General features: G+C 41.0%; 2 protein-coding genes across 5 annotated transcripts in view; one reads left to right on the top strand and one right to left on the bottom strand.

Annotated features, from left to right (window-relative positions):
- Positions 1-1,305: 1,305 nt before the first annotated feature.
- Positions 1,306-19,276, bottom strand: GPATCH11 (G-patch domain containing 11). Of its 2 annotated transcripts, none has more exons than XM_006056840.3 (9): positions 19,132-19,276; positions 12,858-12,932; positions 12,087-12,313; positions 10,895-10,936; positions 10,023-10,143; positions 9,811-9,901; positions 8,517-8,633; positions 5,684-5,765; positions 1,306-4,976 (listed from the first exon to the last, which is right to left on the bottom strand). In XM_006056840.3, exons 2-9 carry the CDS (start codon positions 12,914-12,916, stop codon positions 4,921-4,923), a joined length of 795 nt encoding a protein of 264 aa, XP_006056902.1. In that variant the 5' UTR covers positions 12,917-12,932; positions 19,132-19,276; the 3' UTR covers positions 1,306-4,920. The 2 variants fall into 2 exon arrangements, 1 of the variants encoding a protein (XP_006056902.1); XR_006543242.1 differs by having other exon boundaries at positions 8,512-8,633.
- Positions 19,277-19,290: 14 nt separating this feature from the next.
- HEATR5B (HEAT repeat containing 5B) overlaps positions 19,291-25,006 on the top strand; it is a 101,822-nt gene continuing 96,106 nt past the window's right edge. For 2 of the 3 annotated variants that reach the window (XM_006056844.4, XM_006056842.4), the window contains exons 1-3: positions 19,294-19,433; positions 20,284-20,431; positions 23,434-23,645. In XM_006056844.4, coding sequence (XP_006056906.3) covers positions 20,306-20,431; positions 23,434-23,645 — 338 coding nt within the window. In that variant the 5' untranslated portion in view covers positions 19,294-19,433; positions 20,284-20,305. Of the gene's footprint in view, positions 19,434-19,561; positions 19,929-20,283; positions 20,432-23,433; positions 23,646-25,006 lie in introns of all 3 variants that reach the window. The other variant, XM_044925824.2, reaches the window with a different exon arrangement.

Raw genomic sequence — 25,006 nt, 5'->3', positions numbered from 1 at the left:
GATCCCATGGACTGTATCCCACCAAGCTCCTCTGTCTGTGGGATTTTCCAGGAAGGAATACTGGAGTGGGTTGCCATTTCCTTCTCCAGGGGCTCTTCCCAACCCTGAGATTGAACCCATGTCTCCTGCATTGGCAGACAGATTCTTTACCACGGAGCCACCAGGGAAGCCCAAAAACTGAATGGAAAATATGGGATTAATATTTATTAATTTTTAGGATGAGGTGGCACCCCAGCAACCTCCAAAGGTGACAAAGAGGTTTTTTGGCTTTTTTTTTTCTTTTTTTTTGGGGGGGGGGCAGGAATGTGATCCAACCTGTACTTTGAAACTGTGTTTAGACTAGGTTGGAGCAGGCAAAGATTATTGAAAGGTCAGAAGTCCGAGAGGCTAAGCAGACCATAACAATGGGAGGGGACAGAACCAAGAGGAGCTGGCATCTAATTGGATGTGAGGATTTAGGTAATCAGAGAATACCTCCAGGTTGCTCTGATGGTGAGCACCAGAAGTATGATGCTGTTAAAGAAGGTCCAAGTCTCAATCACATTAACCCCTCCAGTGAGCCACACACAGCTGAGAGAGATTTTGTCTCACACTGTTCTCTACTGCACAGTTTTTAGTTAGAATTTAAGCAACAGTGGAGCAATGGTTCATGTGTCACCATGGTGAGGTGCGGCCCATTGAGGAGGTAAAATGCTGGATCTCGTTTGGAGATGGCGAGTTTGAGGTGCTGCATAATATTCAAGAGTGAATGTAAAGCAGATCTAGGAAATGCAGGGGAAGAACTTGAAGGATGAGCTGGAATCATACACAAGAGATGTGGGTCTTATCCGGAAATAAGCCCTGGTGCTTAACTTTGAATCCAAGAGCTTGCCGAGGGAGAGTACATAGAGGAAAGGGCTCAGAAACAAAAGTATGCTGGGCATCTCCATTTAGATATTTACCCTTTATATCTAAATGTCAGTCCACTCCCTAACGTCTGTGAGTTTCCATCTGTGACCGTGAGCTACTCCAGTCCTGACGTTTCCTCAGAATGGTCACAGGGACAACAGTTGACAGGTGTACAGAGGCCCCACTACTGGCTTATACTAAATGCAGGAGAACCCAGGTCTCCCGCATTACAGGTGGATTCTTTACCACCTGAGCCACCAGGGAAGCCCATAACTGGCTTATAGGACTAAAATCCATGTAATGGGTAAAACTCTTGAGGCAAATCAGATATCTCAAATATGTGTGGCTCTTCAGGGGTCAATATGATTGAGACCTGTTTTAGTTCCCTAGAGCTGCTGTAACCAAATGACCACAAAATTGGCGGCTGAAAACAACACACATTTATTTTCTTACAGTTCGGGAGGCCAGAGTTTCACTGGGCTCAAGTCAAAGTGTTGGCAGGGCTGTGCTCCTCTGGGCGCTCCCGTTTTGCATCCCATGTTCAGCGTTACCTGATTAAGTCCCAGCCACACAGGTCTGCTCAGGGTCACCTAAATAGGCTTTTGTGCTCAATGGCTCTTAGCTATGGTTTCCACCTAAAATTCCCTTCAATCTTTTTCTTTTTTTTTGTAAAATAACAGCTTTATTGAGACATAATTTCACATACTCTAAAATTCACCCCATTTAAAGTATACAATTTAAAGTATACAGTGGTTAGTATGTTCAGAGTCATGCAGCCATCACCACAATCGATTTCAAAACACTTTCGTCTCCCCAGAAAGAAACCCAGTACTTGTTAGCAGGCTTTCCTCATCTTCCCCTAATTCTCTGCAACCACTCCTCCACGTTCAGTCTCCATAGACTTGCCTGCTTGGGACATTTCATTTAAGTGGAATCATACAACACAATCATACAACATGTGATCATTTTCACTTAATGTTTTCAAGTGTCATCTATGATATAGCTTGGGTGGAAATTCCTTTCCCTTCTGTTGCCAAATAATATTCAACTACATGGATACATTAAATTTACCTATTCATCAGCTGATGGACATTTGGGTTTCTGTTTTCTGGCTATTATGAATACTGCTATGAATATTCGTGTCCAAGTTTTATGTGAACATATGTTTCCATTTCTCCTGGGTATATACCTGGGAGTAGAAACACGGGTCTTACTGTAACTCCTTCCTAGTGACTTTGGATATGAAAATGATGTTCAGAGCCCAAATTCAGTGTTGCTACCATAGTGTTTTACCATCTCCCATACAGAATGAAACCTCTCCCTAGTACTCCTAGTGCTTAGTACTTCAGTATGGTACTTATCAGTTTGCCTTGGCACTCAAGTTATTCCTGTGTGGGTGTCCTCCTCCTTGTAAATTTCTGGAAAGCAGGGACAGTTGATTTACCTTAAGGAAGCAAGTGTATTACCCTGCATAAAGCAGGAACTCTCTAAGTGCTTTTGAATTAGTAGGGAATAAAACTGCCAAGAATTTTATATGCCTGATCCTACAAAATGTGTCTGATATGAAATAATTGTTCATTGTAAAATTTCAACAATTAAATGTTGGTATATAACACTTGGAAGTGGGTAGGTAAACCAGTATTAAAATCTCTTTATTTTGAATTTTAGAAGCTTCAGTATTTTGAGTTGATAATGAGGAAAATCAAACATTTTAGAAATTCTAGATAGGACTTTGACAATAAACATAGTATTAACATAATATGGTCAAAAGTAAATGACAACCTGACCTGTTAAAATTTATGTTTCAAATGTCACTTATGTTCTAAAGCAAGTTTAAAAATTCTTTTTAGTATTTTGCACCCCTTGGTTTCCATTATTGTCTGGTTATGAAGTTGTAAAAGGCGTTTATGAATAAAAGTAAGCTTTTACTCATACTGAAAATCTGTAGTTTTCATTGGTGGTGGTAATGGAGGGATGTCTCCCACTCTCCAAGGCAGGCTGAGTGCTGGGCTCTGGCCTGGAGATGCAGACCCCAACTCTGGTGGACTCATGGGTGCTGTCACGGTTATTCCTATTCTTATGTTAATGAATATACTCACGAACATATTTAAAATACTCTAGGCCACCGGGCAGGTAGCTCCATAGTGCAAGGAGAAAAAATCCAGTTCCTAACTCCATTCTGTCTGAAAGAATCCACATGGCTTTGGGTCTGACAGAACGAATGTCATTATGATGGCTAACATGACAGGCAAGCATGTGATTATAACTGCAAGAAGAAGATGCACTCATGTTTTATCTGTTAATACAATGTTACTATTTTTTACATGAAAAAGGTACATATCAAAACAGTATTGTCCAACTATATGTCCAGTGTTTTACATATGTATTTATACTCATAAAAATCATAATTCAGTTTCTAGATGAAGAACTGAGGCCCAGACATTGACTAGGTTTTCAAACTCTACTGCATGTTGGTATCAAGGATAGTGGTGCTCAGGCCAGAATGATCAATTATATAGACTCTCTGGAAGTATGATAATCTTTGTATTATCATTTTTTTAAAGCTCTCCAAGTTAAACTTGAGGACAAGTGAATTAGGTCATATTTGGTCAGAGGTTAATACAACTCATACTATTGATAACTTGGGTAAGTGTAGGTTAGCTTCTGCTATGTTCTCAAGTATGCTGTTTATAATAAGAGGCTGATCTCTTGCTCAGTGCTTCAGAAAGGTGTGCTATAAAACTATACAGGTAAGGTCACAACTTGATCCAAAGAACAGTTGTGCTCTGGTTTAACCTAGAGCACTAGTTCTTATCCACAGGTGATAATCAGACTCAGAACTTTAAAATAAATAGATACCTAGAAACAATCCTAGACTAGCTGAGTCAAGTCACTAAGGGTAGTTCCTGAGTGTGGGAACTTTAAAAAAAGTTCATGATTTTGATGCCCAAACTTACACGGACCTCTCTAGGAATATGCCACATGGTATGTCTTTAGCTGTATTTGGTTAAGTTATAGGGAAGCAGAATTCAGCTTAAGACAGAAAAATAACTTTAAAAATGACTTAGTGCTACCCAGCTCTTCTAAGGCAATGAGCTGTCTGCGGCTGGACAAATCAAGGTAGCGGCAGGATTACCACCTGCTGGGAATGTTGTCAAACGACTAAGAATTTGGATCACCTGATGTTTCAGGTTACTCCCAACTATTGTTTCTTTAGCCAAAACTTGCAATAGATACACACGTTGCCATGAAAACTCATGACTTTATGGAATATCATAATTACTCTGTCTCTAAAACTCATTAGAATTAAGTACTACTAATGGAACCTTGCCTCTGACACTCTCATTGAGGGGAATACTTTTCACCTCCTCCTCATGCTTGAATGCAGGGAAGGGAACCTCTTCTTGCTCCCTGGAAGGCAGAATTGTGGGAAGAAGTTCTGCGAGCCTGTATTCGTTCCTTCTCAACAGAGCTGTATCTCTCCTGATGCGTGGTTTTGGGAAAAGGAACTGAGGATGCATGCCTCTCCTCTGCCCCGAGGGCTGGCTCTCTCACCTTGACAGCTGAGATGGGCTCTATTCTTCCTCTGAGGCAAGGTCTGCAGTTCTCTCTAAGCAGGGAGATCTCACAGGGAGTGTGGCTGGAGAACAAGTCAAGTAGCTCTTCATTCCATTAGTAATAAAATTGATATTTTGATCTCAAACTCCCATGTCTTATTTCTCAATTTGTTCCAAAGTGAAGAAGGGAATAAGAGAGCTGGTGTCCTTAAACCCCATAAACGTCATGATAGAGTCATGAACTGTAATTGCTGGTGTCTATAATACTTGTGCTCTGCAATGGCTTTCCATTATATGTTGAAGTTAGTAACCAATTATATTCTAAAGTACAAAGTACTTCTAATGTACAAAAAGAACAAAACATATGAAGTCCCCTTTCTTTACTGGCATCCAAATTTGGGAATTCTAACTGCCCAACTATCTGTCTTTAGGAAACAAGAACATGTGCCAAGCTTCCACTTTATTGAGAATAATCTTAGTCATGATCTGCAGAAGTTGGTCCCGGACAATTTGAAGACAGGTCTTCGTTATCTGTAATTTATGTGAGGAAAAGAAACAGTTAATACAAATTGCACAGTAAACTTTTAGAAAATTGTTTCAGCATAACATGTATTTTGTAGTTGTGTCTGCTTCCTTACTCTGCTAAACAAACCAGGAAAAGATACAACAATAACCCCAAATTCTTCACTCTCAAGTACAAAGTCCTTAAGTTCAAGTCAACAAAGCTGGCTTGGGCAAGTGCTAGAAAAGAAAGCACTTGTGTCTTTAAGACATCTGACATGTTTTAACCGTTTCTTTCCTTACAATGAAAAAAAAATGGAGTGGATTTCAACATTCTGATTTTTATGGTTCACAGACAATATTCTACCTAAGTACAAAAAAATTAGTTCTAAAAATTCACTATATCTTTCTAGTAGCTGAAGAATTGTGGAAAAATGAAGCATGAAAAAATTTATCATCTTCAACTGAGTAAAAAATTCTTTCTTGTGAAATAGAAGACTGAAAAATTCCCTTCTGCACATTCAGTTTCTGAAAAGTTAAAAGCACCTTTAATTAACCCTCACTTCTTTCTCTACCCACTATTTCTTTAAAGCATTCATCCAACATTGCCCTTTGGATGGAATAAAAAGTTTCCATTGTCTATGGGAATTATGACTTTCATAAAAAAAAAAAATCAAAGCTGAAATCAAAGAGCATTTGTATCCAATAGTTTTTAAAAGTATAAAGTATTTTCTTACCTTCATAGGCTGTTCCACACCAAATACAATACAGATGTTCTTCTCTTAAATAACTAGTCAGTATTTGTAATTTTTCCAGTACCTAGGTATAGGTAGGATACAAGCACATTAATGGTTCACATTGAACAGAATTTTTGTTTTTAGGTCTCTTGGATTATGTTGAATTACCCCAAGGCCATAAATCTTCTGCTACCTTCTGTCAAGGGTGGAATATATTAGAACATGCCCCAGTTTACTAGCTGCCCTATTTCACTTCTGTCAGACACAACACAGACCACTGGTTAACATTTCAACAATAGATCGTGGCTGGCTCTATTAAAATCAGCATCCTTTAAAGACCCCTCCTATTAATAGTTCCAAAGAATCTGGGTGAAACTGTCTCACTCTGCCATGAGAGTTCTCATCAATGGTTTCCCAGTTAGGTGGAACATAGATTTTTCAAATTGTGAATGTTTCCTACACCCTCTTTTATACAAGTAACCATAGAAATGTGTATTCTTTTCTTGAAAACGCTCTACTTACTCTGAATTGTGTTTTTTGACTTTCTTTTGTTTGTGGGTGAGTTGGGGGGAGGAGGTACTCAGAATTACTTCCAGAGGGTCAATAGGAAACAAGGTAGAAATCAACATAATTTACATTTGCAGCTTATACATCATCCAAACTGAGGTGAGAGGAGTAAACTGAAGCTAAAAGGGCCATTTACATGAAGTTTTGATTTGGGGTTAATAAACCTGTAATGTAGTAGTTCTCAACTAGGAGTGATTTTTTTTTCCCTCAGGTGAAAATTTAGCAATATCTGGAGACATAAGGAAGCCTTCTTCAGTGATCAAAGCAAAGAAATAGAGAAAAACAATAGAATGGGAAAGACTAGAGATCTCTTCAAGAAAATTAGAGATACCAAGGGAACATTTCACACAAAGGTGGGCACAATAAAGGACAGAAACAGTATGGACTTAACAGAAGCAGAAGATATTAAGAAGAGGTGGCAAGAATACACAGAACTATACAAAAAAGATCTTTGTGACCCAGGTAACCACAATGGTGTGATCACTCACCTAGAGCCGGACATCCTGGAATGTGAAGTCAAGTGGGCCTTAGGAAGCATCACTATAAACAAAGCCAGTGGAGGTGATAGAATTCCAGTTGAGCTCTTTCAAATCCTAAAAGATGATTCTGTAGAAGTGCTCCACTCCATATGCCAGCAAATTTGGAAAACTTGGCAGTGGCCATAGGACTGGAAAATGTTGGTTTTCATTCCAATCCCAAAGAAAGGCAATGTCAAAGAATATTCAAACTACCGCACAATTGCACTCATCTCACACGCTAGCAAAGTAATGCTCAAAATTCTCCAAGCCAGGCTTCAACAGTACATGAACCATGAACTTCCAGATGTTCAAGCCAGATTTAGAAAAGGCAGAGGAACCAGAGATCAAATTGCCAACATCTGTTGGATCACTGAAAAAGGAAGAGAGTTCCAGAAAAACATCTATTTCTGCTTTACTGACTATACCAAAGCCTTAGACTGTGTGGATCACAACAAACTGTGGAAAATTCTTAAAGAGATGGGAATACCAGACCACCTGACCTGCCTCCTGAGAAATATTTATGCAGGCCAAGAAGCAACAGTTAGAACTGGACATGGAACTACAGACTGGTTCCAAATTGGGAAAGGAGTATGTTAAGGCTGTATATTGTCACACTGCTTATTTAACTTATATGCAGAGTACATCATGAGAAAGGCTGGATTGGATGCACAAGCTGGAATCACAATTGCCAGGAGAAATATCAATAACCTCAGATATGCAGAGGACACCACCCTTATGGCAGAAAGCAAAGAAAAACTAAAGAGCCTGTTGATGAAAGTGAAAGAAGAGAGTGGAAAAGCTGGCTTAAAACTCAACATTCAGAAAACTAAGATCATGGCATCTGGTCCCATCACTTCATGGCAAATAGATGGGGAAACAATGGAAACAGTGAGAGACTTTATTTTGGGGGGCTCCAAAATCACTGCAGATGGTGACTGCAGCCATGAAATTAAAAGACGCTTGCTCCTTGGAAGAAAAGCTATGACCAACCTAGACAGCATATTAAAAAGCAGAGACATTACTTTGCCAACTAAGGTCCGTCTAGTCAAAGCTGTGGTTTTTCCAGTAGCTGTGTATGGATGTGAGAGTTGGACTATAAAGAAAGCTGAGCATCGAAGAATTGGTGCTTTTGAACTGTGGTGTTGGAGAAGACTCTTGAGAGTCCCTTGGACTCCAAGGAGATCCAACCAGTCCATCCTAAAGGAAATCTGTCCTGAATATTCATTGGAGGGACTGATGCTGAAGCTGAAACTCCAATACTCTGGTCACCTGATGCAAAGAACTGACTCATTTGAAAATACCCTGATGCTGGGAAAGATTGAGGGCAGGAGAAGAAGGGGACGACGGAGGATGAGATGGTTGGATGGCATCACCAACTCTATGGACATGAGTTTGAGTAAACTCTGAGAGTTAGTGATGGACAGGGAAGCCTGGTGTACTGCAGTCCATGAGGTCGCAAAGAGTCGGACATGACTGAGCGACTGAACTCAACTGGAGACTTTTTGGTTGTCACAAGGGGGATGTGCCACAGATGCTCTGAAATAACTTACAATGTACAGAACAGCCCCACAACAAACAATTACTCAGTTCAAAATGTTAATTGTGCCAAGGCTGAGACACCCAGCTTAAGGAACTGGTGCCAAAACATACATTTAATGTGGCTGATTCATGTTGGTGCCTGGCAGAGGCTAATACAATATTATAAAGCAATTATCCTCCACAAAAAAAAAAAACCAAACAAACCATACACTTAAATCTTCACTCTTATATTCATCTTCATCTTGTTCTTTTTCTTCCTCTGTCTCTTCTTCAGTTTCCTCTTCAGGTCTCAACCAGTACCATGCCTCCCTGGGAACTTGAATATTCTGAAAATGCAGAATTATTCCCAATTAAACAAAGCTAAACATAAAGATTATCACAAGTTTGTTCATGTCAACATGAATTCACTCTTTCAACTAAATATTTACTGCTTTAAGTTCCACACCATGGAACAGTGCATGTGAGTTCAGTTGCTCAGTTGTGTCTGACTCTGACCCCAGGCTCTTCTGTCCGTAGTATTTTCCAGCTTAGAATACTAAAGTGGGTTACCATTTCCTTCTCCAGCAGATCTTCCTGACCCAGGAATCAAACCTGAGTCTCCTGTGTCTCCTGCATTGGCGGATTCTTTACCACTGAGCCACCTGGGAAGCCCTGTACTATGAAACTATAGGGATGCAAAGCCCAGTTAGAGTACTGCCTCCCAACTGCTGACAATCTAGTAGGGAAAAGAAGCTATGGGGATAAGTAGCTTAATGCGTATAAAATGATACATATAGCTAAGAAATCTTAAGTATCATGACATATATTCAAAATAACGTGCTATGGAAATACTGAAAAGTGAGAGATTGCTTCCAGCGACCTATTTACATATAAGGGAAATTTTAGAAACATTTTTGAGACTTTAAATGAAGTCACTTTATTTTGCTGGTAGGTGAACCATCAAAATAAAAAAATTAAAGAAAAATCAAATCAAAAATTAAATTTTGAGAACTACTGAAATCTGAAATAGCATTCTACATGATTTTACTAGTTACAGACATGGAAGTTACTGAATATGGACTGAAAATAGGCTATTCTGATTAGCCAAACATTCAGGTGAACAGAATTTCCACACGTAATAGTTATGAGTAATCAATATTCAAATAAATGGAGAACAGTTAAGTGAAAAATGGTATTTAATGCTTAAAGATCATTCAGACTATGTTCCTGCAGTGAACAAGTCATTATTGTGCATACCAGTTATCACAGATCAACAGTGCATCTGAAAGTTTTAACGGGCAGATACACTAAGCTTGGAGTTCTCTCTCTCTCTTTAAAAATAAAAGTATGGGACATTCCTGGTGGTCCAGTGGTTAAGACTCCACACTTGCAATGCAGAGGGCACTAGTTTGATCCCTGGTCACACATGCTGTGTGGCGACGCCAAAAAAAAAAAAAAAATACACAGTAAATCATACTGGGTGCCAAAACACTTCACCAAACTGAAAGCAGGTAAAAGGCTTACCTTCTGAGTATCCAATTGTTGACAGGCTCTCTGACTTCTTCTAAGATCTCCTTCTAGCTTCATTTCGTCTTGCTTATTTTTAAGTCGAATTCTAATTCAAAGAAAAAAATAGTACACTAGAGGTCTGTGCTCTCTTTATCCAAGTTAAATGCCCAAATGCCAGGAAATATACCACAATAAAGGAACGATGAAACTACACACAGCTCAATTACCGAAACTGTTCTGCTGCTCTTTCTTCAGCTTGGCTTTTCATGTGAATCTTTCTTCTGTAGCTTTCCAATTTTTCCTCTGCTTTCCGTTTTAATAATGTCTCATGACCAATGCCACTTTTCCCTGCTCAAACAGGAAACACTGATGAGAAACTTACTGACTTTGTATGTCAAAATGTGACAACTTAAATTTTTTTTTTCTGGCCATGCCTTGCAGCTGGCAGGATCTCAGTTTCCCAACCAGGAATTTAACCCAGGTCCTTGGCAGTAAAAGCATGGAGTCCTAACCACTGGACTGCCAGGGAATTACCTAAATACTTACAAATTAAATGCAATTCTAACTTTAGTAAAATCACTCAAAATCATTTGATAAGAAGGACAGGAGAAAACACTGGAGTTTTTTTTTAATCCAAATTCACAATTTGATTTTCACAAAGATTATCAGTCTGATCTAAAAAGATGTCAATGCTATACACATTTTTTTCAAATTGGGAAATAAGTATCAAGAGTCATGCTTTTATATAAATATGATGAACAAATAAAAAATATATATTTTTCTCTTTAATTCATCCAATTATTAAGAAAAACATTTAGTGGATAAATCAGGACACTTTTAGGACATTCAACAGATAAAAATAGCTTTGTATTTTTAATGGTTACAACAATTTTCCCGTTACTTTTATGATTTAAATTTTATTTTATACTCATTAAAATTTACTTTTATTTTTAGTTTAAAAGGTCTAGGAGTTTAAGAAACATTTTACATTATAAGAACTGTAATACTACCACCATAAAAAACTATTAAACAAGTATATGTGCTATATTTAAGAATAAGTTGTTATTACCAGCAAACAGCTGCAATAGTAATTACACACCTGTTTTGACATTGAGAGGAATTGGTTCAACAATACCATCTCCTAAAAAAAAAGAGAACAAGACACAAATTACTTTAGAAATTCTTCCTCAAACTATTGGTAGATGCAGTATGCAACTTTACAATGTTCTATACATATCCCTTCGAGTTTCAGTGATACTCAAAATTGGAACTGAACATCAATACTCTATAATCAACTACTTCCCTTGGCCTTCAACTACTACGTCCTCAATAAAGCTGATGGACAGCCTCCAGTGCCACCTAAACGTAGGAATTTTCATTGATATATATATACAAGAGGGTGGCAGCCTTAAGAGAGAGCAAAGCCTTGCTAGGGAAGTCAAAGCAATGACAATAAAGGAGAGAAGAAGAGAAAAACAGCTTACAGAAGATACTACGTATATGAGCTCTATCTCTTAATAAGCAATCTCATTCCTAAAACAGAGGTGCGAACTGAGCTTCTCCAGCTGAGGGGTCACCCAGGCAGCTGCCGCACATACAGAGCAAGCAGGCCGGAGTCCTGCCATCATCTCTAGTGCTGCTCCCCTGTCCTTTGGGCCACTGAACTTTGCTTTCTTTAAGATATTTTTGATGTGGGTCATTTTTTAAAGTCTTTGTTTTGGTGTTTTTGCCACTCAGCATGTGGGATCTCAGCTTTCTGAACAGGGATCGAACCCACCCCACTCTGCATTGGAAGGTGAAGTCCCAACTACTGGACCACTAGGGAAGCCTCCCTTTCTTTTTTAAAGAAACATTGATTTATCTATTTGGCTGTGCTAGGTCTTAGTTGCAGCTTGCAGTGATCTAGTTCCCTGACTGGGGATTGAAGCTGGGCCCCATGCATCAGGAGCAGAGTGTTAGCCACTGAACCACCAGAGAATGCCCGGGGCCACTGCACTTCTTAACCCTTCTCTTGTCATCATTCTTAGCTGCTGCCTCTAAGGCAAGCCTCATCCATCCCACTCCTTCAGGGCCAAGCTGGGCTGCTAAGCAGCTCTGGATGGCATAAGTCTGAAGTGGCTGTGGGAAGATGGAAGTTCTCCATAAGCTTGCCAGCACACAAGAGACCAGGAAGCTTAAGTTGTTTCAATTTCTGTGTAGATGGACAGAGAGGAAAGAGTCATCACTGGTCCCCATCAATAAGTTACCATTTGGTGGTTAAGAACACCTGTTCATTTCTGGCTCTGACTCACCGCTCTTGCCAAGGGCCTGACCGCTTTTATACCCCATTTTCTGAAGCAAAGCAAACCCTTTGTTTTCGCAGCCGAGTGCGTTCTTCAACCCCATGTCACGTCTCTCTTGTTCTTCTTCTTTTATACTCTTTTGTCTGTTTTTCAGATTCGCTTCCTGTCTCTTTTCTTCTTTTCGACGGGCTTCCCGGATCTGCCTCAGCATTGGCAAGCCTGGTCTGATGTCTTCTCTGAAGAATGAGGGAAAAGGTTATTTTAGACTAGTACATGGAAGTTTCCCATAACTTTGCCACTTACTCACTTGACACTACTTAATATTTCAGTGCCACCTTTAGGAGCATCTCTGTTATCACCACTATTAGAACATAACCAATGTCCTGTGAGAATGGCTGTTTTGGTAAAAACGATGAGGGCTGGTATTACATGGTAAGAAACAAAATGTAGTTGAAAAAATAAGAAATAGTAAGACCAATTTTTCTAGGAGGTTGGCAATAATAAAAGGCAACTCTCAAAAGTAGATACAAGAGGTGAAAAGACGAAATAAAGGAAAACAGTAAAATGTCCTTGGTAGCGTGGAAGAAAAAGAATTGACTGCCAAAGTAAAATGCTTAGCATTAGAAGTATCTTTGTATCATAGACATGTAGGAAATGTTCTCATGAAGCAGTAAGATGAAATTTCCAACCTCGCCTTTAAAATCAATGGCATTGCTTAAAAATCTCCAATTCCTTAATGTCTTACACATATCATTATATGGGGCGTGCACATTTACTTACTGGACATTAATGAAGGAATCAGACATATAGTCCTCCTCTTCTGCCATGTTCAACTTCATATGACGGCAAAAGTATCTACAAAGCAAACAGGATGAAGTAACAATTTTTTTTTTAAGAGGCAGATTTAAGGTTTTATCTCAAACCCCAACATGACCACCTACTAGATGTGTGCAATCTTGAAAACATTACTGTACCTTCTTCTACCATCAATTTTTAAAATTTATTTTTAATTGAAGGATAACTGCCTTACAATGTTGTGTTGGTTTCTGCCATACGACAACATGAATCAGCCATCAGTATACATATGTCCCCTCCTTCTTGAACCTCCCTCCCAACTGCCCTCACTCTATCCCTCCAGGTTGTCAGAGAGCACTGTGTTGAGCTCCCTGTGTTATACAGCAGCTTCCTACTAGCTACCTATTTCACATATGGTGTGCATGCATGAATGCTATGTCACTTCAGTTGTGTCAGACTCTTTGTGAACCTATGGATTACAGCCCGCCAGGTTCCTCTGTCCATGTGATTCTCCAGGCAAGAACACTGGAGTGGGTTGCCATGCCCTCCTCCAGGGGATCTTCCCGACCCAGGAATAGAACCTGCTTCTCTTACGTTCCCTGCACTGACAGGTGGGTTCTCTACCACTAGCACTACCTGGGAAATCCTTTACATGTGGTAACAACTACTAATTTTCAGTTTACCAAAATGGAAATAAACTTCGTGCATCCTCAGCTGTGACCTTTCTCTAGAACCCTACTCCATATTCAAGAGCTCCTTTGACATCTTTCTGGGTTGAGCCCTCAAACTCAACAATCCAAACAACTCATTCTCTCCCCCACCCCGATTGCCTTTATCTCTGTATTTGCAAATTAATGTCGCCACTATCTCCCCCTTCCCGACCTCTTATAAACCTCTGTCCACTCTTCTTCCACATGATCCCTCATGGGCATTTTTTTCTTATAGTTGCGACCACTACTTTAGTTCAGGCATTTCTTTCTCACCTGAACTGTCACAACTGCTTCCTAATTGGTCTTGTTGCCTTTGGCCTCTCCTCTTCCAATCCACAGAGGTCCTCTATGACCTCTCCAAAGTGGTTTTTTTTTTTTTTTTTAAATATAAGTCAGGGCATGTTACTTGCTGGTTTCAAATCCTTCAGCAAACTTTCCCCTGTGGGCAGTGGAGGAACCATCACTTTCACATGTTGGCAGGAGAGATCCCCCATAATCTGACCTCTGACTCTTTTTCAGGATTCATTACTCATGCCACATGGTCTCATTTGTCCTCTGAACACACTGCAGACAATTCATTCCACCTAGGCCTAGGCTACCCGCCTTTACAAAGGCCTGTCTTGACCACTCCAGGTCTCTCTCCACAGCACTTCATGTTCAAGCTGTTCATTGGTAACTAGATATAGTTAACACTTCACTTATATGGAAACACTTTTGAGGATAGTTTTAGCCAAAATAGTTTAAATCATGTAATAATTAGCCCTTAAAGGGATAAAATAATTATCCAGAAAAGTGTACTTCAAACTTTCCTGTGTATATGAATTGCCCTGGGATTTTCTCGGGGCTTCCCTGGTAGCTCAGCAGTAAAGAGTCTGCCTGCGACGCAGGAGCCGCAGGGAGACATGGGTTCAATCCCTGGGTTGGAAAGATCCCCTGGAAAAGGGCATGGCGACTCACTCCAGTATTCTTGCCTGGAGAATCCCCATGGAGAGAAGAGCCTGGTAGGCTACAGTCAGTCCACAGGTCGCAAAGAGTCACAAAGAGTCGACTGAAGCGACTTTTAGCATGCAGGATGTTTCTCAAAATTCGGAGTCTGATTCTGAGCTCGAGTCCAAGGCTCTGCATTTCTAACAGGCTCCCAGGTGCTGTCAATGCTTCTGGTGCAGTTGCTGGATGCAAAAGGGAGTCACTTGCTGCAGTGCACACATGCTGTTTCGGCCTGTTCATCATCCCTCCTTTCGAAACTTAGCCCTCTGCCTTCCTTGTGGTTCTACTGGAGGGTAGCAATTAGTACTCCCTGAGGCATAAGGTGGCCAGTTATAGTACCCTATCCTAGTAAGAGGGGAGGAGATGACCTAAACAGGGCAAATAAGCATCTCTTTCCTTGTTGTTGTTATTCAGTTGCTCAGCTGTGTCCGACTCTTTGAGACCCCATGGACTGCAGCACACCAGGCTTCCCTGTCCTTCACCATCTCCTGGAGTTTGCTCAAACTCATGTCCATTGAGTTGGTGATGCCATCCAACTGTTTTGTCCCCTGTCTCCCTCTTCTTCTCCTGTCCTTAATCTTTCCCAGAATCATGGTCTTTTTCAATGAGTCGGCTCTGTGCATCAGGTGGCTATAGTATTAGAGCTTCAGCTTCAGCATCATTTCTTCTAATTAATATTTAGGGTTGATTTCCTGGTTTGATCTCCTTGCAGTCCAAGGAATCCTCAAGGGTCTTCTTCAGCATAACAGTTTGAAAGCATCAATTCTTCAGCGCTCAGCCTTCTTCATGGTCCAACTTTCACATTCATACATGACTACTGGAAAAACCATAGCTTTGACTACATGGACCTTAGTCAGCAAAGTGTGTCTCTGCTTTTTAATACACTGTCTAGATTTGTCAATGGCACACCACTCCAGTACTCTTGCCTGGAAAATCCCATGGGCGGAGGAGCCTGTTAGGCTGCAGTCCATGGGGTCGCAAAGAGTCGGACACGACTGAGCGACTTCACTTTCACTTTTCACTTTCATGCACTGGAGAAGGAAATGGCAACCCACTCTAGTGTTCTTGCCTGGAGAATCCCAGGGATGGGGGAGCCTGGTGAGCTGCCGTCTATGGAGTCACACAGAGTCGGACACGACTGAAGTGACTTAGCAGTAGCAGCAACAGATTTGTCATAGCTTTTCTTCTAAGGAGCAAGTGTCTTTTAATTTCAGGCTGCAGTCACTGTCCACAGTGATTTTAGAGCCCAAGAAAATGAAATCTGTCACTGTTTCCATTGTTTCCTCATCTATTTGCCATGAAGTGATGGGACTAGATGTCATGATCTTAGTTTTTTTAATATAGGTTTAAACCAGCTTTTTCACTCTTTCCTTAATGATACTTATACATGGATTGTGGTGGGAAAGAATTCTCTTTGTTGGGATTTCTGAACTGGAAGTATGTGAAGCTGGGCTGTGGATGGCTGTCTTTATACATTATATACTGCATTTGTGGTAATTCACCCAGTGTTTCTAAAGCTCAGATTCTTTATTGATAGTAATAGTATTTTTACACATAATGATTTCAGTTCAGTTCAGTCGCTCAGTTGTGTCCAACTCTTTGCGACCCCATGGACTGCAGCATGCCAGGCTTCCCTGTCCATCACCAACTCCCAGAGTTTACTCAAACTCATGTCCATTGTGTTGGTGATGCCATCCAACCATCTCATCCTCTGTGGTCCCCTTCTCCTCCTGCCTTCAATCTTTCCCAGCATCAGGGTCTTTTCCAATGAGTCAGTTCTTCGCATCAGGTGGCCAGAGTATTGGAGTTTCAGCTTCAATATCAGTCCTTCCAATGAATATCAGGACTGATTTCTTTTAGGATGGACTGGATCTCCTTGCTGTCCAAGGGACTCTCAAGAGTCTTCTCCAACACCACAGTTCAAAAGCATCAGTTCTTCAGCACTCAGCTTTCCTTATAGTCTGACTCTCACATCCATACATGACTATTGGAAGAACCATAGCTTTAACTACACAGACCTTTGTTGGTAAAGTAATGTCTCTGCTTTTTAATATGCTGTCTAGGTTGGTCATAGCTTTTCTTCCAAGGAGCAAGCGTTTTTTAATTTCATGGATACAGTCACTATCTGCAGTGATTTTGGTGCCTCCCCAAATAATCTCTCACTGTTTCCATTGTTTCCCCATCTATTTGCCATGAAGTGATGGGACCAGATGCCATGATCTTAGTTTTCTGAATGTTGAGTTTTAAGCCAACTTTTTCATTCTCCTCTTTGACTTTCATCAAGAGGCTCTTAAGTTTTTCTTCGCTTTCTGCAATAAGGGTGGTGTCATCTGCATTTAGTTCAGTCGCCAGTCAAGTCCGACTCTTTGCGACCCCATGGACTGCAGCACACCAGGCCTCCCTGTTCATCACCAACTCCTGGAGTTTACTCAAACTCACGCCCATTGAGTTGGTGATGCCATCCAACCATCTCATCCTCTGTCGTCCCCTTCTCCTCCTGCCTTCAATCTTTCCAAGCATTAGGGTCTTTTCAAATGAGTCAGCTGTTTGCATCAGGTGGCCAATCTGTTATCTGAGGTTATTAATATTTCTCCTGGAAATCTTGATTCCAGCTTGTGCTTCATCTAGCCCGACGTTTCGTATCATGTACTCTGCTTATAAGCTAAATAAGCAGGGTGAAAATATACAGCCTTGACATACTCCTTTCCCAATTTGGAACCAGTGTGTTGTTCCATGTCCAGTTCTAACTGTTGCTTCTTGACCTGTATACACATTTCTCAGGAGGCAGGTCAGATGGTCTGGTATTCCCATCTCTTTAAGAATTTTCCACAGTTTGTTGTGACCCACACAGTCAAAGGCTTTGGTGTAGTCAATAAAACACCTACCTAATATATCAAACATTTTCATTCTATTTAATTACCATTAACGACTTCCCTGGTGGTCTAGTGGTTAAGCCTCTGTGCTCCCAATGCAGGGGTATGGGTTAAATCCTTGTCAAGGAACTAGATCCCCCGTGCTACAACTAAGTAGTGCAGCCCTACAAATAAATAGATAAAAATAACAAGAAATATTAATTACCATTAACAGCTCTGTAAGATAGGTACAATTGTGCTGTGCTTAGTCGCTCAGTCATGTCTGACTCTCTGTGACCCCATGAACTGTAGCCTGCCAGGTACAGTTAGCCCTGCTTTAATTAAGACTCAGTATAGGTAAATAATTTGCTTAATACCACAAACACACACACAAACCATGTCTCAGAGCTGTTTCTACTGCAAATAGGATAAGGGACCTATTTAGCTCTAAAGGGCTATGCAGACAAGAATAGGGGTTATAGGTCATTTAAGCCCCCTTTTTTGGGTACAGTATGTTTCCCAGCATCATCTATTCCCATGAAGCATAAGGATAAACTTCACAAGGTGATAATCCAGACAGAATGACAGTGGCTAGACAGCAATGGATTTCCCTGGTAGCTCAGATGGTAAAGTGTCTGCCTACAATGTGGGAGACCCGGGTTCGATGGAAGACATTAATGGAAGTGATGAGAAATCATCGGATTCTGGGTATATTCTGAAGATAGGGATAATGGGATTGGAGGTGGCATGTGAAAGATTGATGCCAAGGGTGACCCTAAGGCTTTTAGTTTGAATATCTGGAAGAATGGAGTTACCAGTTCTTGGAAATGGTCAGATTACAGTATCAGGTTTTGTTTTTGTTTGTTTTCTGGCAGAGAGCAGGCGGGAGGTGTCAACAAGAGTGCTGCTTCACCCCTGTGTTCATAGCAGCTCTTCACAATAGCCAAGACGTGGAAATAACCTCAATGTCTGCTGACAGATGAATGGATAGAGAAATGGATAAAGAACAAAACAATGCCATTTGCAGCAACATGGATGCAACTAGAAATAACCATTCTAAGTGAAGCAAGTCAGAAGGAGAAAGACAAATACCATATGATATATGTGGAACCTAAAATATGACACAAATGAACCTATTTATGAAATAGAGACAGAATCATGGACATAGAGAAAATATACTGGTGGTTGCCAAAGGGAGGAGGTAGGAAGACGGATGGATTGGTAGTTTGGGAGTAGTAGATTCAAACAGAATGTATAAACAACACCACCTTACTGTATAACACGGAATTACAGTCAATATTTTGTGATAAGCCATAATGGAAAAGAATATGGAAATATATATATATGTATGTATAAATGAGCCATTTTGCTGTACAGCAGTGGCTGTACATTACAATACATAACATTGTAATTCAAACATACTTTTAAAAAAAAGTGATGCTTCGTATGTAGAGTCTCATTACACATTCAAGTGAAGAGATGGACTAAGTAGCTGGATGCACAGAAGAAAGATGACAAGAAACGCCTCAGTCTCAAACACTCGCTGCAGGGACCGCCGATCCCTTCCCTCCTGGCGCCCCTCCTAGCTGCAATCGTCCCACAAACTTGATCACTCGTGGGTGGGAATATAGGAGATGGTGTCATGGCTAGATACAGCCAGTGTACAGATCACCACTCTTTATCACTCGACAGGCGCCCACAGCCCCTTACCTGGAAGCTCTACTCGCCCCAGGCCAGCTCTAGAGAGCGCTTGCAGCGCAGACACACACCAACCTAAGGACCTCCCGGCCTCGGCTCGCTCCTGAGTTTCCGAAAACAGGACCAATTGGAAACCTACGGCAGGCGGGGCTTGGCGGGCGCGGTTAAGTGCGCTTGCGCAGGATCAGCCTTCCGCGCACGCGCTCTCCCTGCGCTTCCTGCCGGCGGGAGTGTGGGAGGTGGGGCATCCGGGTCCCTCGGTGGCTGATTCAGGCCCTGGAGCTCTGCTGAGGCGCCCCTGCCAGAAATAGGAGGTGAGCCCGCCGAGTCTGCAGCGAGAGCTTGGGCGTTGACACATCCCCTTCCCCAAAGCCCCCGCCACCACGTTGTCAGAGGCCTGGGGACGGAATTCCAGTTCATAATGAACACTTTCACTTTTCAGCCGCCAACTCCAGGGGTTGACAGCCCGGGTGACCGGCGCCCAGGCCTGCGGCGCCTCCTGCATTTCCCCCCGTCCCGGCGCAGCGCTTCGGTTCTCACAGTAGTCGGGTTTACCCGGACCAGCTGCGCGCGCGGCCTCTGCCAGCTGCGTTCCTGCCCCCGCCCCATCCCCCACCACCCCCGCCGGCGTTGCAGCTGAAGCTTCGGCCGCGCGTATCTGGCCTCCCGCCGCCACCTCATCCCCCCAAGGAAGACTCTCAGAGACTTCAAGGTGGCATCTTTCTGCTGGGACGCCTTGAAGTTCTCCTGGGGCAGGTGCAGCAGCGGGAGGGTGCTGTGCATCGAGCAGAAGGAGAGAAAAAAGGAGGGTGGGTTGTCACGCTCGGCTGATGTTTGATATTGGTGTTTCGGTTTTCCGTTTATGAAATGGGTAAAGGACATCTGTTTTTCTTTTGGAACTATGCCTTTTTTGCACTGTTTATTTTAATTTTCCTTTGACCCCATTATCCATTCTTCCTCAACAGGCATGACTTTCATTTGTTTTTGTTTGCACCCTTATCCTTTAAAATCAGTTTCTCAGGTTTTGCCTCAAAGAAGTTATGTACGTGTCCTCCAAGTGAGATGAGAAGTAAAGCCTTGTATTTCTTTTAGTGATTATATTCATGAAGCTTGACTTTTAACATGAACAAGTCCTTACAAGAATTTTAAAATTGTTTATTTAAGGTGTGAATTTAAAACTTCAGTCATGGAGTTAGCCCACAGTTTATTGCTCAATGAAGAAGCTTTGGCTCAAATCACTGAAGCAAAGAGACCAGTTTTTATCTTTGAATGGTTGCGATTTCTTGATAAAGTCTTGGTTGCTGCCAACAAGGTATGGTATTGCTTTTTATCTAGTTAACATATGTAAAGAATATTATGTGTACATGATTTGTAAGAAAGCACATTATGTTTTGGAGATTGTGGGTCACTTGAGAATATTACATGGTAGTAAAAATTTCTTGTCTGTCCTTTTTCTATTCTGTGGTAAAATTGAAACCTTATTTAAATCCAGCTTATTGCTTGGATAGAGGCTTCATATTTCTTCCTGGACATCTAAATTTGAGTGGAGAAAAAGAAGATTATGTGACTGCTATCACCTTAAATTCATTATCTCCAACATCAAGTGGTCCCTTAGTGCTGTGTAGCAGTTTCAGTATCTTCGCTTGTCTCTCTGAAGAGTTAGCCTTTTTTTTTTCTTCCTTCACAGTCTTTTCATCCAAATTACTTTTCAATATTTGTGTGTTTTACTTTCCGTTTTTAAAATTAGATGCTGTGTCTAAAATTAGGAAATCAAACATCTGATGATCTTTTACCATCTGCTCAAATTTAAGAGGGAAGGGGATATATGTATACCTATAGCTGATTCATGTTGAGGTTTGACAGAAAACAAAATTCTGTAAACCAATTATCCTTCAATTTAAAAATAAATAAATTTTAAAAATAAAATTTAAGAGGGAGTAGTAAAAGTTTGCTGGGCAGAGTGACGTTTGTTAACTGTGCTTTGTCATACTGGTCCAGTTCTTTGAGGAACTCTTTGTAGGTTTCTCTTGGCTAGTCATTCCCCACAAGAGCCTTTTTTACTTTAAAGTGTCCTAAGGTATATGACTAGCTGCCTAGACTCTAGGATTTGGTGGAGAAGGCTGGGGACTTCAGCATTCAGTATGTTGACTTTTACTTAGTCCGCCTCTTGTCACTGTAGTTTTCCCAGCCCACAGTTGTGCCTGAGCTTGCGAAGTCCAGAATGAAGGAGACAGATATGAGAGTCTTAACAGCTTCTTAAACAGACTCTCAGTCATTCCCTTCACTTCTGGGTGCAACTTTACTCTGTCCTCCATGAGAACTTACTCTCTCCTCCATGAGAACTTTGATGCCTCAAAACAAAAGCCACAACATACATGAGCTTTTAGGGGGTTCTGTGTTGCAAGTTGGGGATCTTCTAGCTTTGCCTATTGAGTATAGCTTATTCTTTGTTTTCTTTGCCCTTGTGCTTTTTAGTTACTTATTTATTTCTTTGATTGCCCTGGAGTATACTTTAGTTTCTGGAGAGACCGAATTAACACATGGATTCATTACAGTCTTTAACTAAAAGTTCCTATTTTCTCTTAAACTCACTCCATCTGAGTATGTGTTGCCTCCATTTCACTGAAACAGATCTTCTTTTGCCCAAACCAATGGTCAGTATTCTGTCTTAATGGACCCATCAGCAGCTTTTCACCTAGCTGATCCTCTGTCTTGAAATACTTAGAACATTTTTTATTTTGTTGTGAAATTGACAAATAAAAGGAGTATGTAAAAAGTTACCCAAATTGTGAAGCATAATAATATGAACATCTGTGCTCCCTTCACTCACATTAAAAAATAAATTGTTAACAATACTGTTGATGTACCGTTGGTGTGAAGCTTTTCCTATTTATGGTTCCTAAGAAACTATTTGCTTTTAATTCTCGTCCAACTTCACTAGTTACTCCTCCTCTTTTGCTGGCTGTTTCTCAGTCCTGGGCACAGTTGTTTGTTTTTTAAATACATCTCATTCCTTCAGTGACACCATCTAATGTCATGACTTTTACTACGGTCTACATAGTAATGATTCTCAGATATCTAACTACCTGCTCCACTTCTACCTCTTGGATATCTAAATGGCATCTCAAAGTTAAAACCAAATTCTTGATTTAACCCTCCAAACCTGTCCTTTCGCCAATACTTTCTATCAGGAAATGACCATTTCATCCTTCTGGTTGCTCAAGTCATAAACCTTAGAGTCATTCTTCACTTCCCTTTTTTTCTCAAACTTCATATCATGTTTCTCAGCAATTCATATTGGTTCTATCCCCTACATATGTCTAGAATTCAATTATTTTTCATTATTTCCATTGCTACTGCCCTCATTTCTCATTGAATTTTTGCCACGACTTTTTAAGTGCTCACCATGCCTCTAACCATGTACGTTTGTAGAGTATCCTCAGCTCAGTAGTCAGAACAAGCCTGTTAGAACATTTAATCATGTTCCTCTTCTGCTTCAAACTCTCAGAATAAAATAGAGTTCTTACAGTGGTGTCTGAGGCACTGCATGACCTGGTCCCTTCTACCATTCTGACTTCATTCCCTGCTGCTTCCTCTGTCTTATTCTGCTTTAGCCACACTGACTTCTCTATCCTCAAGCATGCTGAGCAAGGCCTTTGCATTTGTTTCCTGTCAGAAATGTTCTTCTCCCAGATATCTTTATAACTCACATCTTGATTTCTCTTCAGGTTGCCTTTTTCTTACTAGTCTCTATAAAACAGTGAGAACTTATACTGTTCATGTTTATTTGTAAACACTCTTTCTCCCCACTAGAATGTAAACTTCTTGACTGCAGAGGCTTTGTCTATTATGGTCACTCATGCTCCCCAGTGCCTAGAATAGTGCATGGCATGTACGTGCACAATAAATATTCCTTTAATGAATGGACGAATTCTCAGCATTGATTATGAGTAAATCTGAATATTTTTTCTGTTGCCTAGGGCTCTTCAGAGTTTCTTTTGGTTTCCTTTACTGAGCTATATAGCTTTGTGAGCTACCTGCTTTGCTTTACAGGGGACCTTAGCTGAGTTCTAAGACATTAATTGTCCATACACTCAAATTTTACATCCTTTGATTGTTTTATTTTTTAATAAGCCAATGTGGAAACTTTTTGGATATAGAGTAGTCACTTTTACTGATAGCTAACTTTGTGGAATTGGAGAAGAATGAAGGAGAATAATCTTCTTTAAATTTGAACAGAACAACCTTTTTGACTAAAAGATAAAATTATGTATAAGAAAAAAAATTGATGTTCTTTTTTTTTTTTTTTAACAGACTGATGTAAAGGAAAAACAGAAAAAACTTGTTGAACAATTAACTGGATTAATAAGTAGTTCACCTGGACCACCTACACGAAAGTTGTTAGCTAAAAACCTTGCAGCCCTTTATAGCATTGGGGATACTTTCACTGTTTTTCAAACACTTGATAAATGTAATGACATTATCAGAAATAAAGATGACACTGCAGCCTACTTACCAACAAAATTGTAAGTACTTACTTTGAAATTAACCCTTGAAACTTGTTTTTTTCCCAGAGTAATTTATCTCAATAAGGGAATGGCAGCCCACTCCAGTATTGTTGCCCGGAGAATTCTATGGACAGAGGAACCTGGTGGGCTGTAATAGGGTCACAAAAGAGTCAGACATGACTGAGCGACTAATACTTACACATTATCTTAATGAAGGGCTGCTGATCTTAAAGATTCCCAGGTAGATGGAGCCTGGGGCATACTGTTGATAGTAAAAGCTCTAAGTAGGTCTGGGGAAGGAGTTCTGTTTCAACATATGCTCCATTGTCCCTGGGACTTGTAGCAAAATACAGAGAATTGGTTTGATGTCAGCAATTTGTACAGGGGTTTCTGGTAATTTTGAAGGAGATAATATTCTTGGCTGGGATGCAAAGAAAAGATTTTCTAGATGAAGAGATTGATGCAGGAACAGGCAAACTATAGCCCCCAGGTCAAATCCAGCTTGCCACCTATTTTGTAAATAAAGTTTTATTAGAATAAGGACATGCTCCTTCATTTAATAGCTGTTTTCATGCCAAAATGACAGAGTTGAGTACCTGAGACAGAGGCCGATTCCCTGGGAGCTCAGCTGATAAAGAATCTACCTGCAATGCAGGAGTGGAAAAGTGAGTTAGTTACAAAATTGTATCCGACTTTTTGCATCTCCATGGACTGCAGCCTGTCCGGCTCCTCTGTCCATGGAATTCTCCAGGCAAGAGTACTGGAGTGGGTTGCCATTTCCTTCTCCAAGGGATTGTCCCAACCCAGGGATCGAACTTGGGTCTCCTACACTACAGGCAGATTCTTTACCAACTGAACCACTAGGGAATGCAGGAGACCCTGGTTCAATTCCTGGGTTGGGAGGATCCACTGGAGAAGGGATAGACTACCCACTCCAGTATTCTTGGGGTGGGGTTCCCTCATGACAGTAAAGAATCCGCCTGCAATGAGGGAGACCTGGGTTCAATTCCTCGGTCAGGAGGATCCCCTGGAGAAGGGAAGGGCTGGCTACCCGCCCCAGTATTCTTGCATGGAGAATTCCATGGACAGAGGAGCTGGCAGGCTGCAGTCTGTGAGCAACTTTCACTTTCACTTTATTGACTCCTAAGTTAAGGACTTTGGAGAAGGCAATGGCACCCCACTCCAGTACTCTTGCCTGGAAAATCCCATGGATGGAGGAGCCTGGTAGGCTCCAGTCCATGGGGTCACTAGAGTCGGACACAACTGAGCGACTTCACTTTCACTTTTCACTTTCATGCATTGGAGAAGGAAATGGCAACCCACTCCAGTGTTCTTGCGTGGAGAATCCCAGGGACGGGGCAGACTGGTGGGCTGCCGTC

This window comes from Bubalus bubalis, chromosome 12 (genome assembly GCF_019923935.1).
Source record: "Bubalus bubalis isolate 160015118507 breed Murrah chromosome 12, NDDB_SH_1, whole genome shotgun sequence".
In the NCBI taxonomy this organism is placed as follows: domain Eukaryota; kingdom Metazoa; phylum Chordata; class Mammalia; order Artiodactyla; family Bovidae; genus Bubalus; species Bubalus bubalis.
The sequence above is the reverse complement of the archived record's forward strand: the minus strand, read 5'-3'. Positions and strand labels throughout refer to the sequence as shown.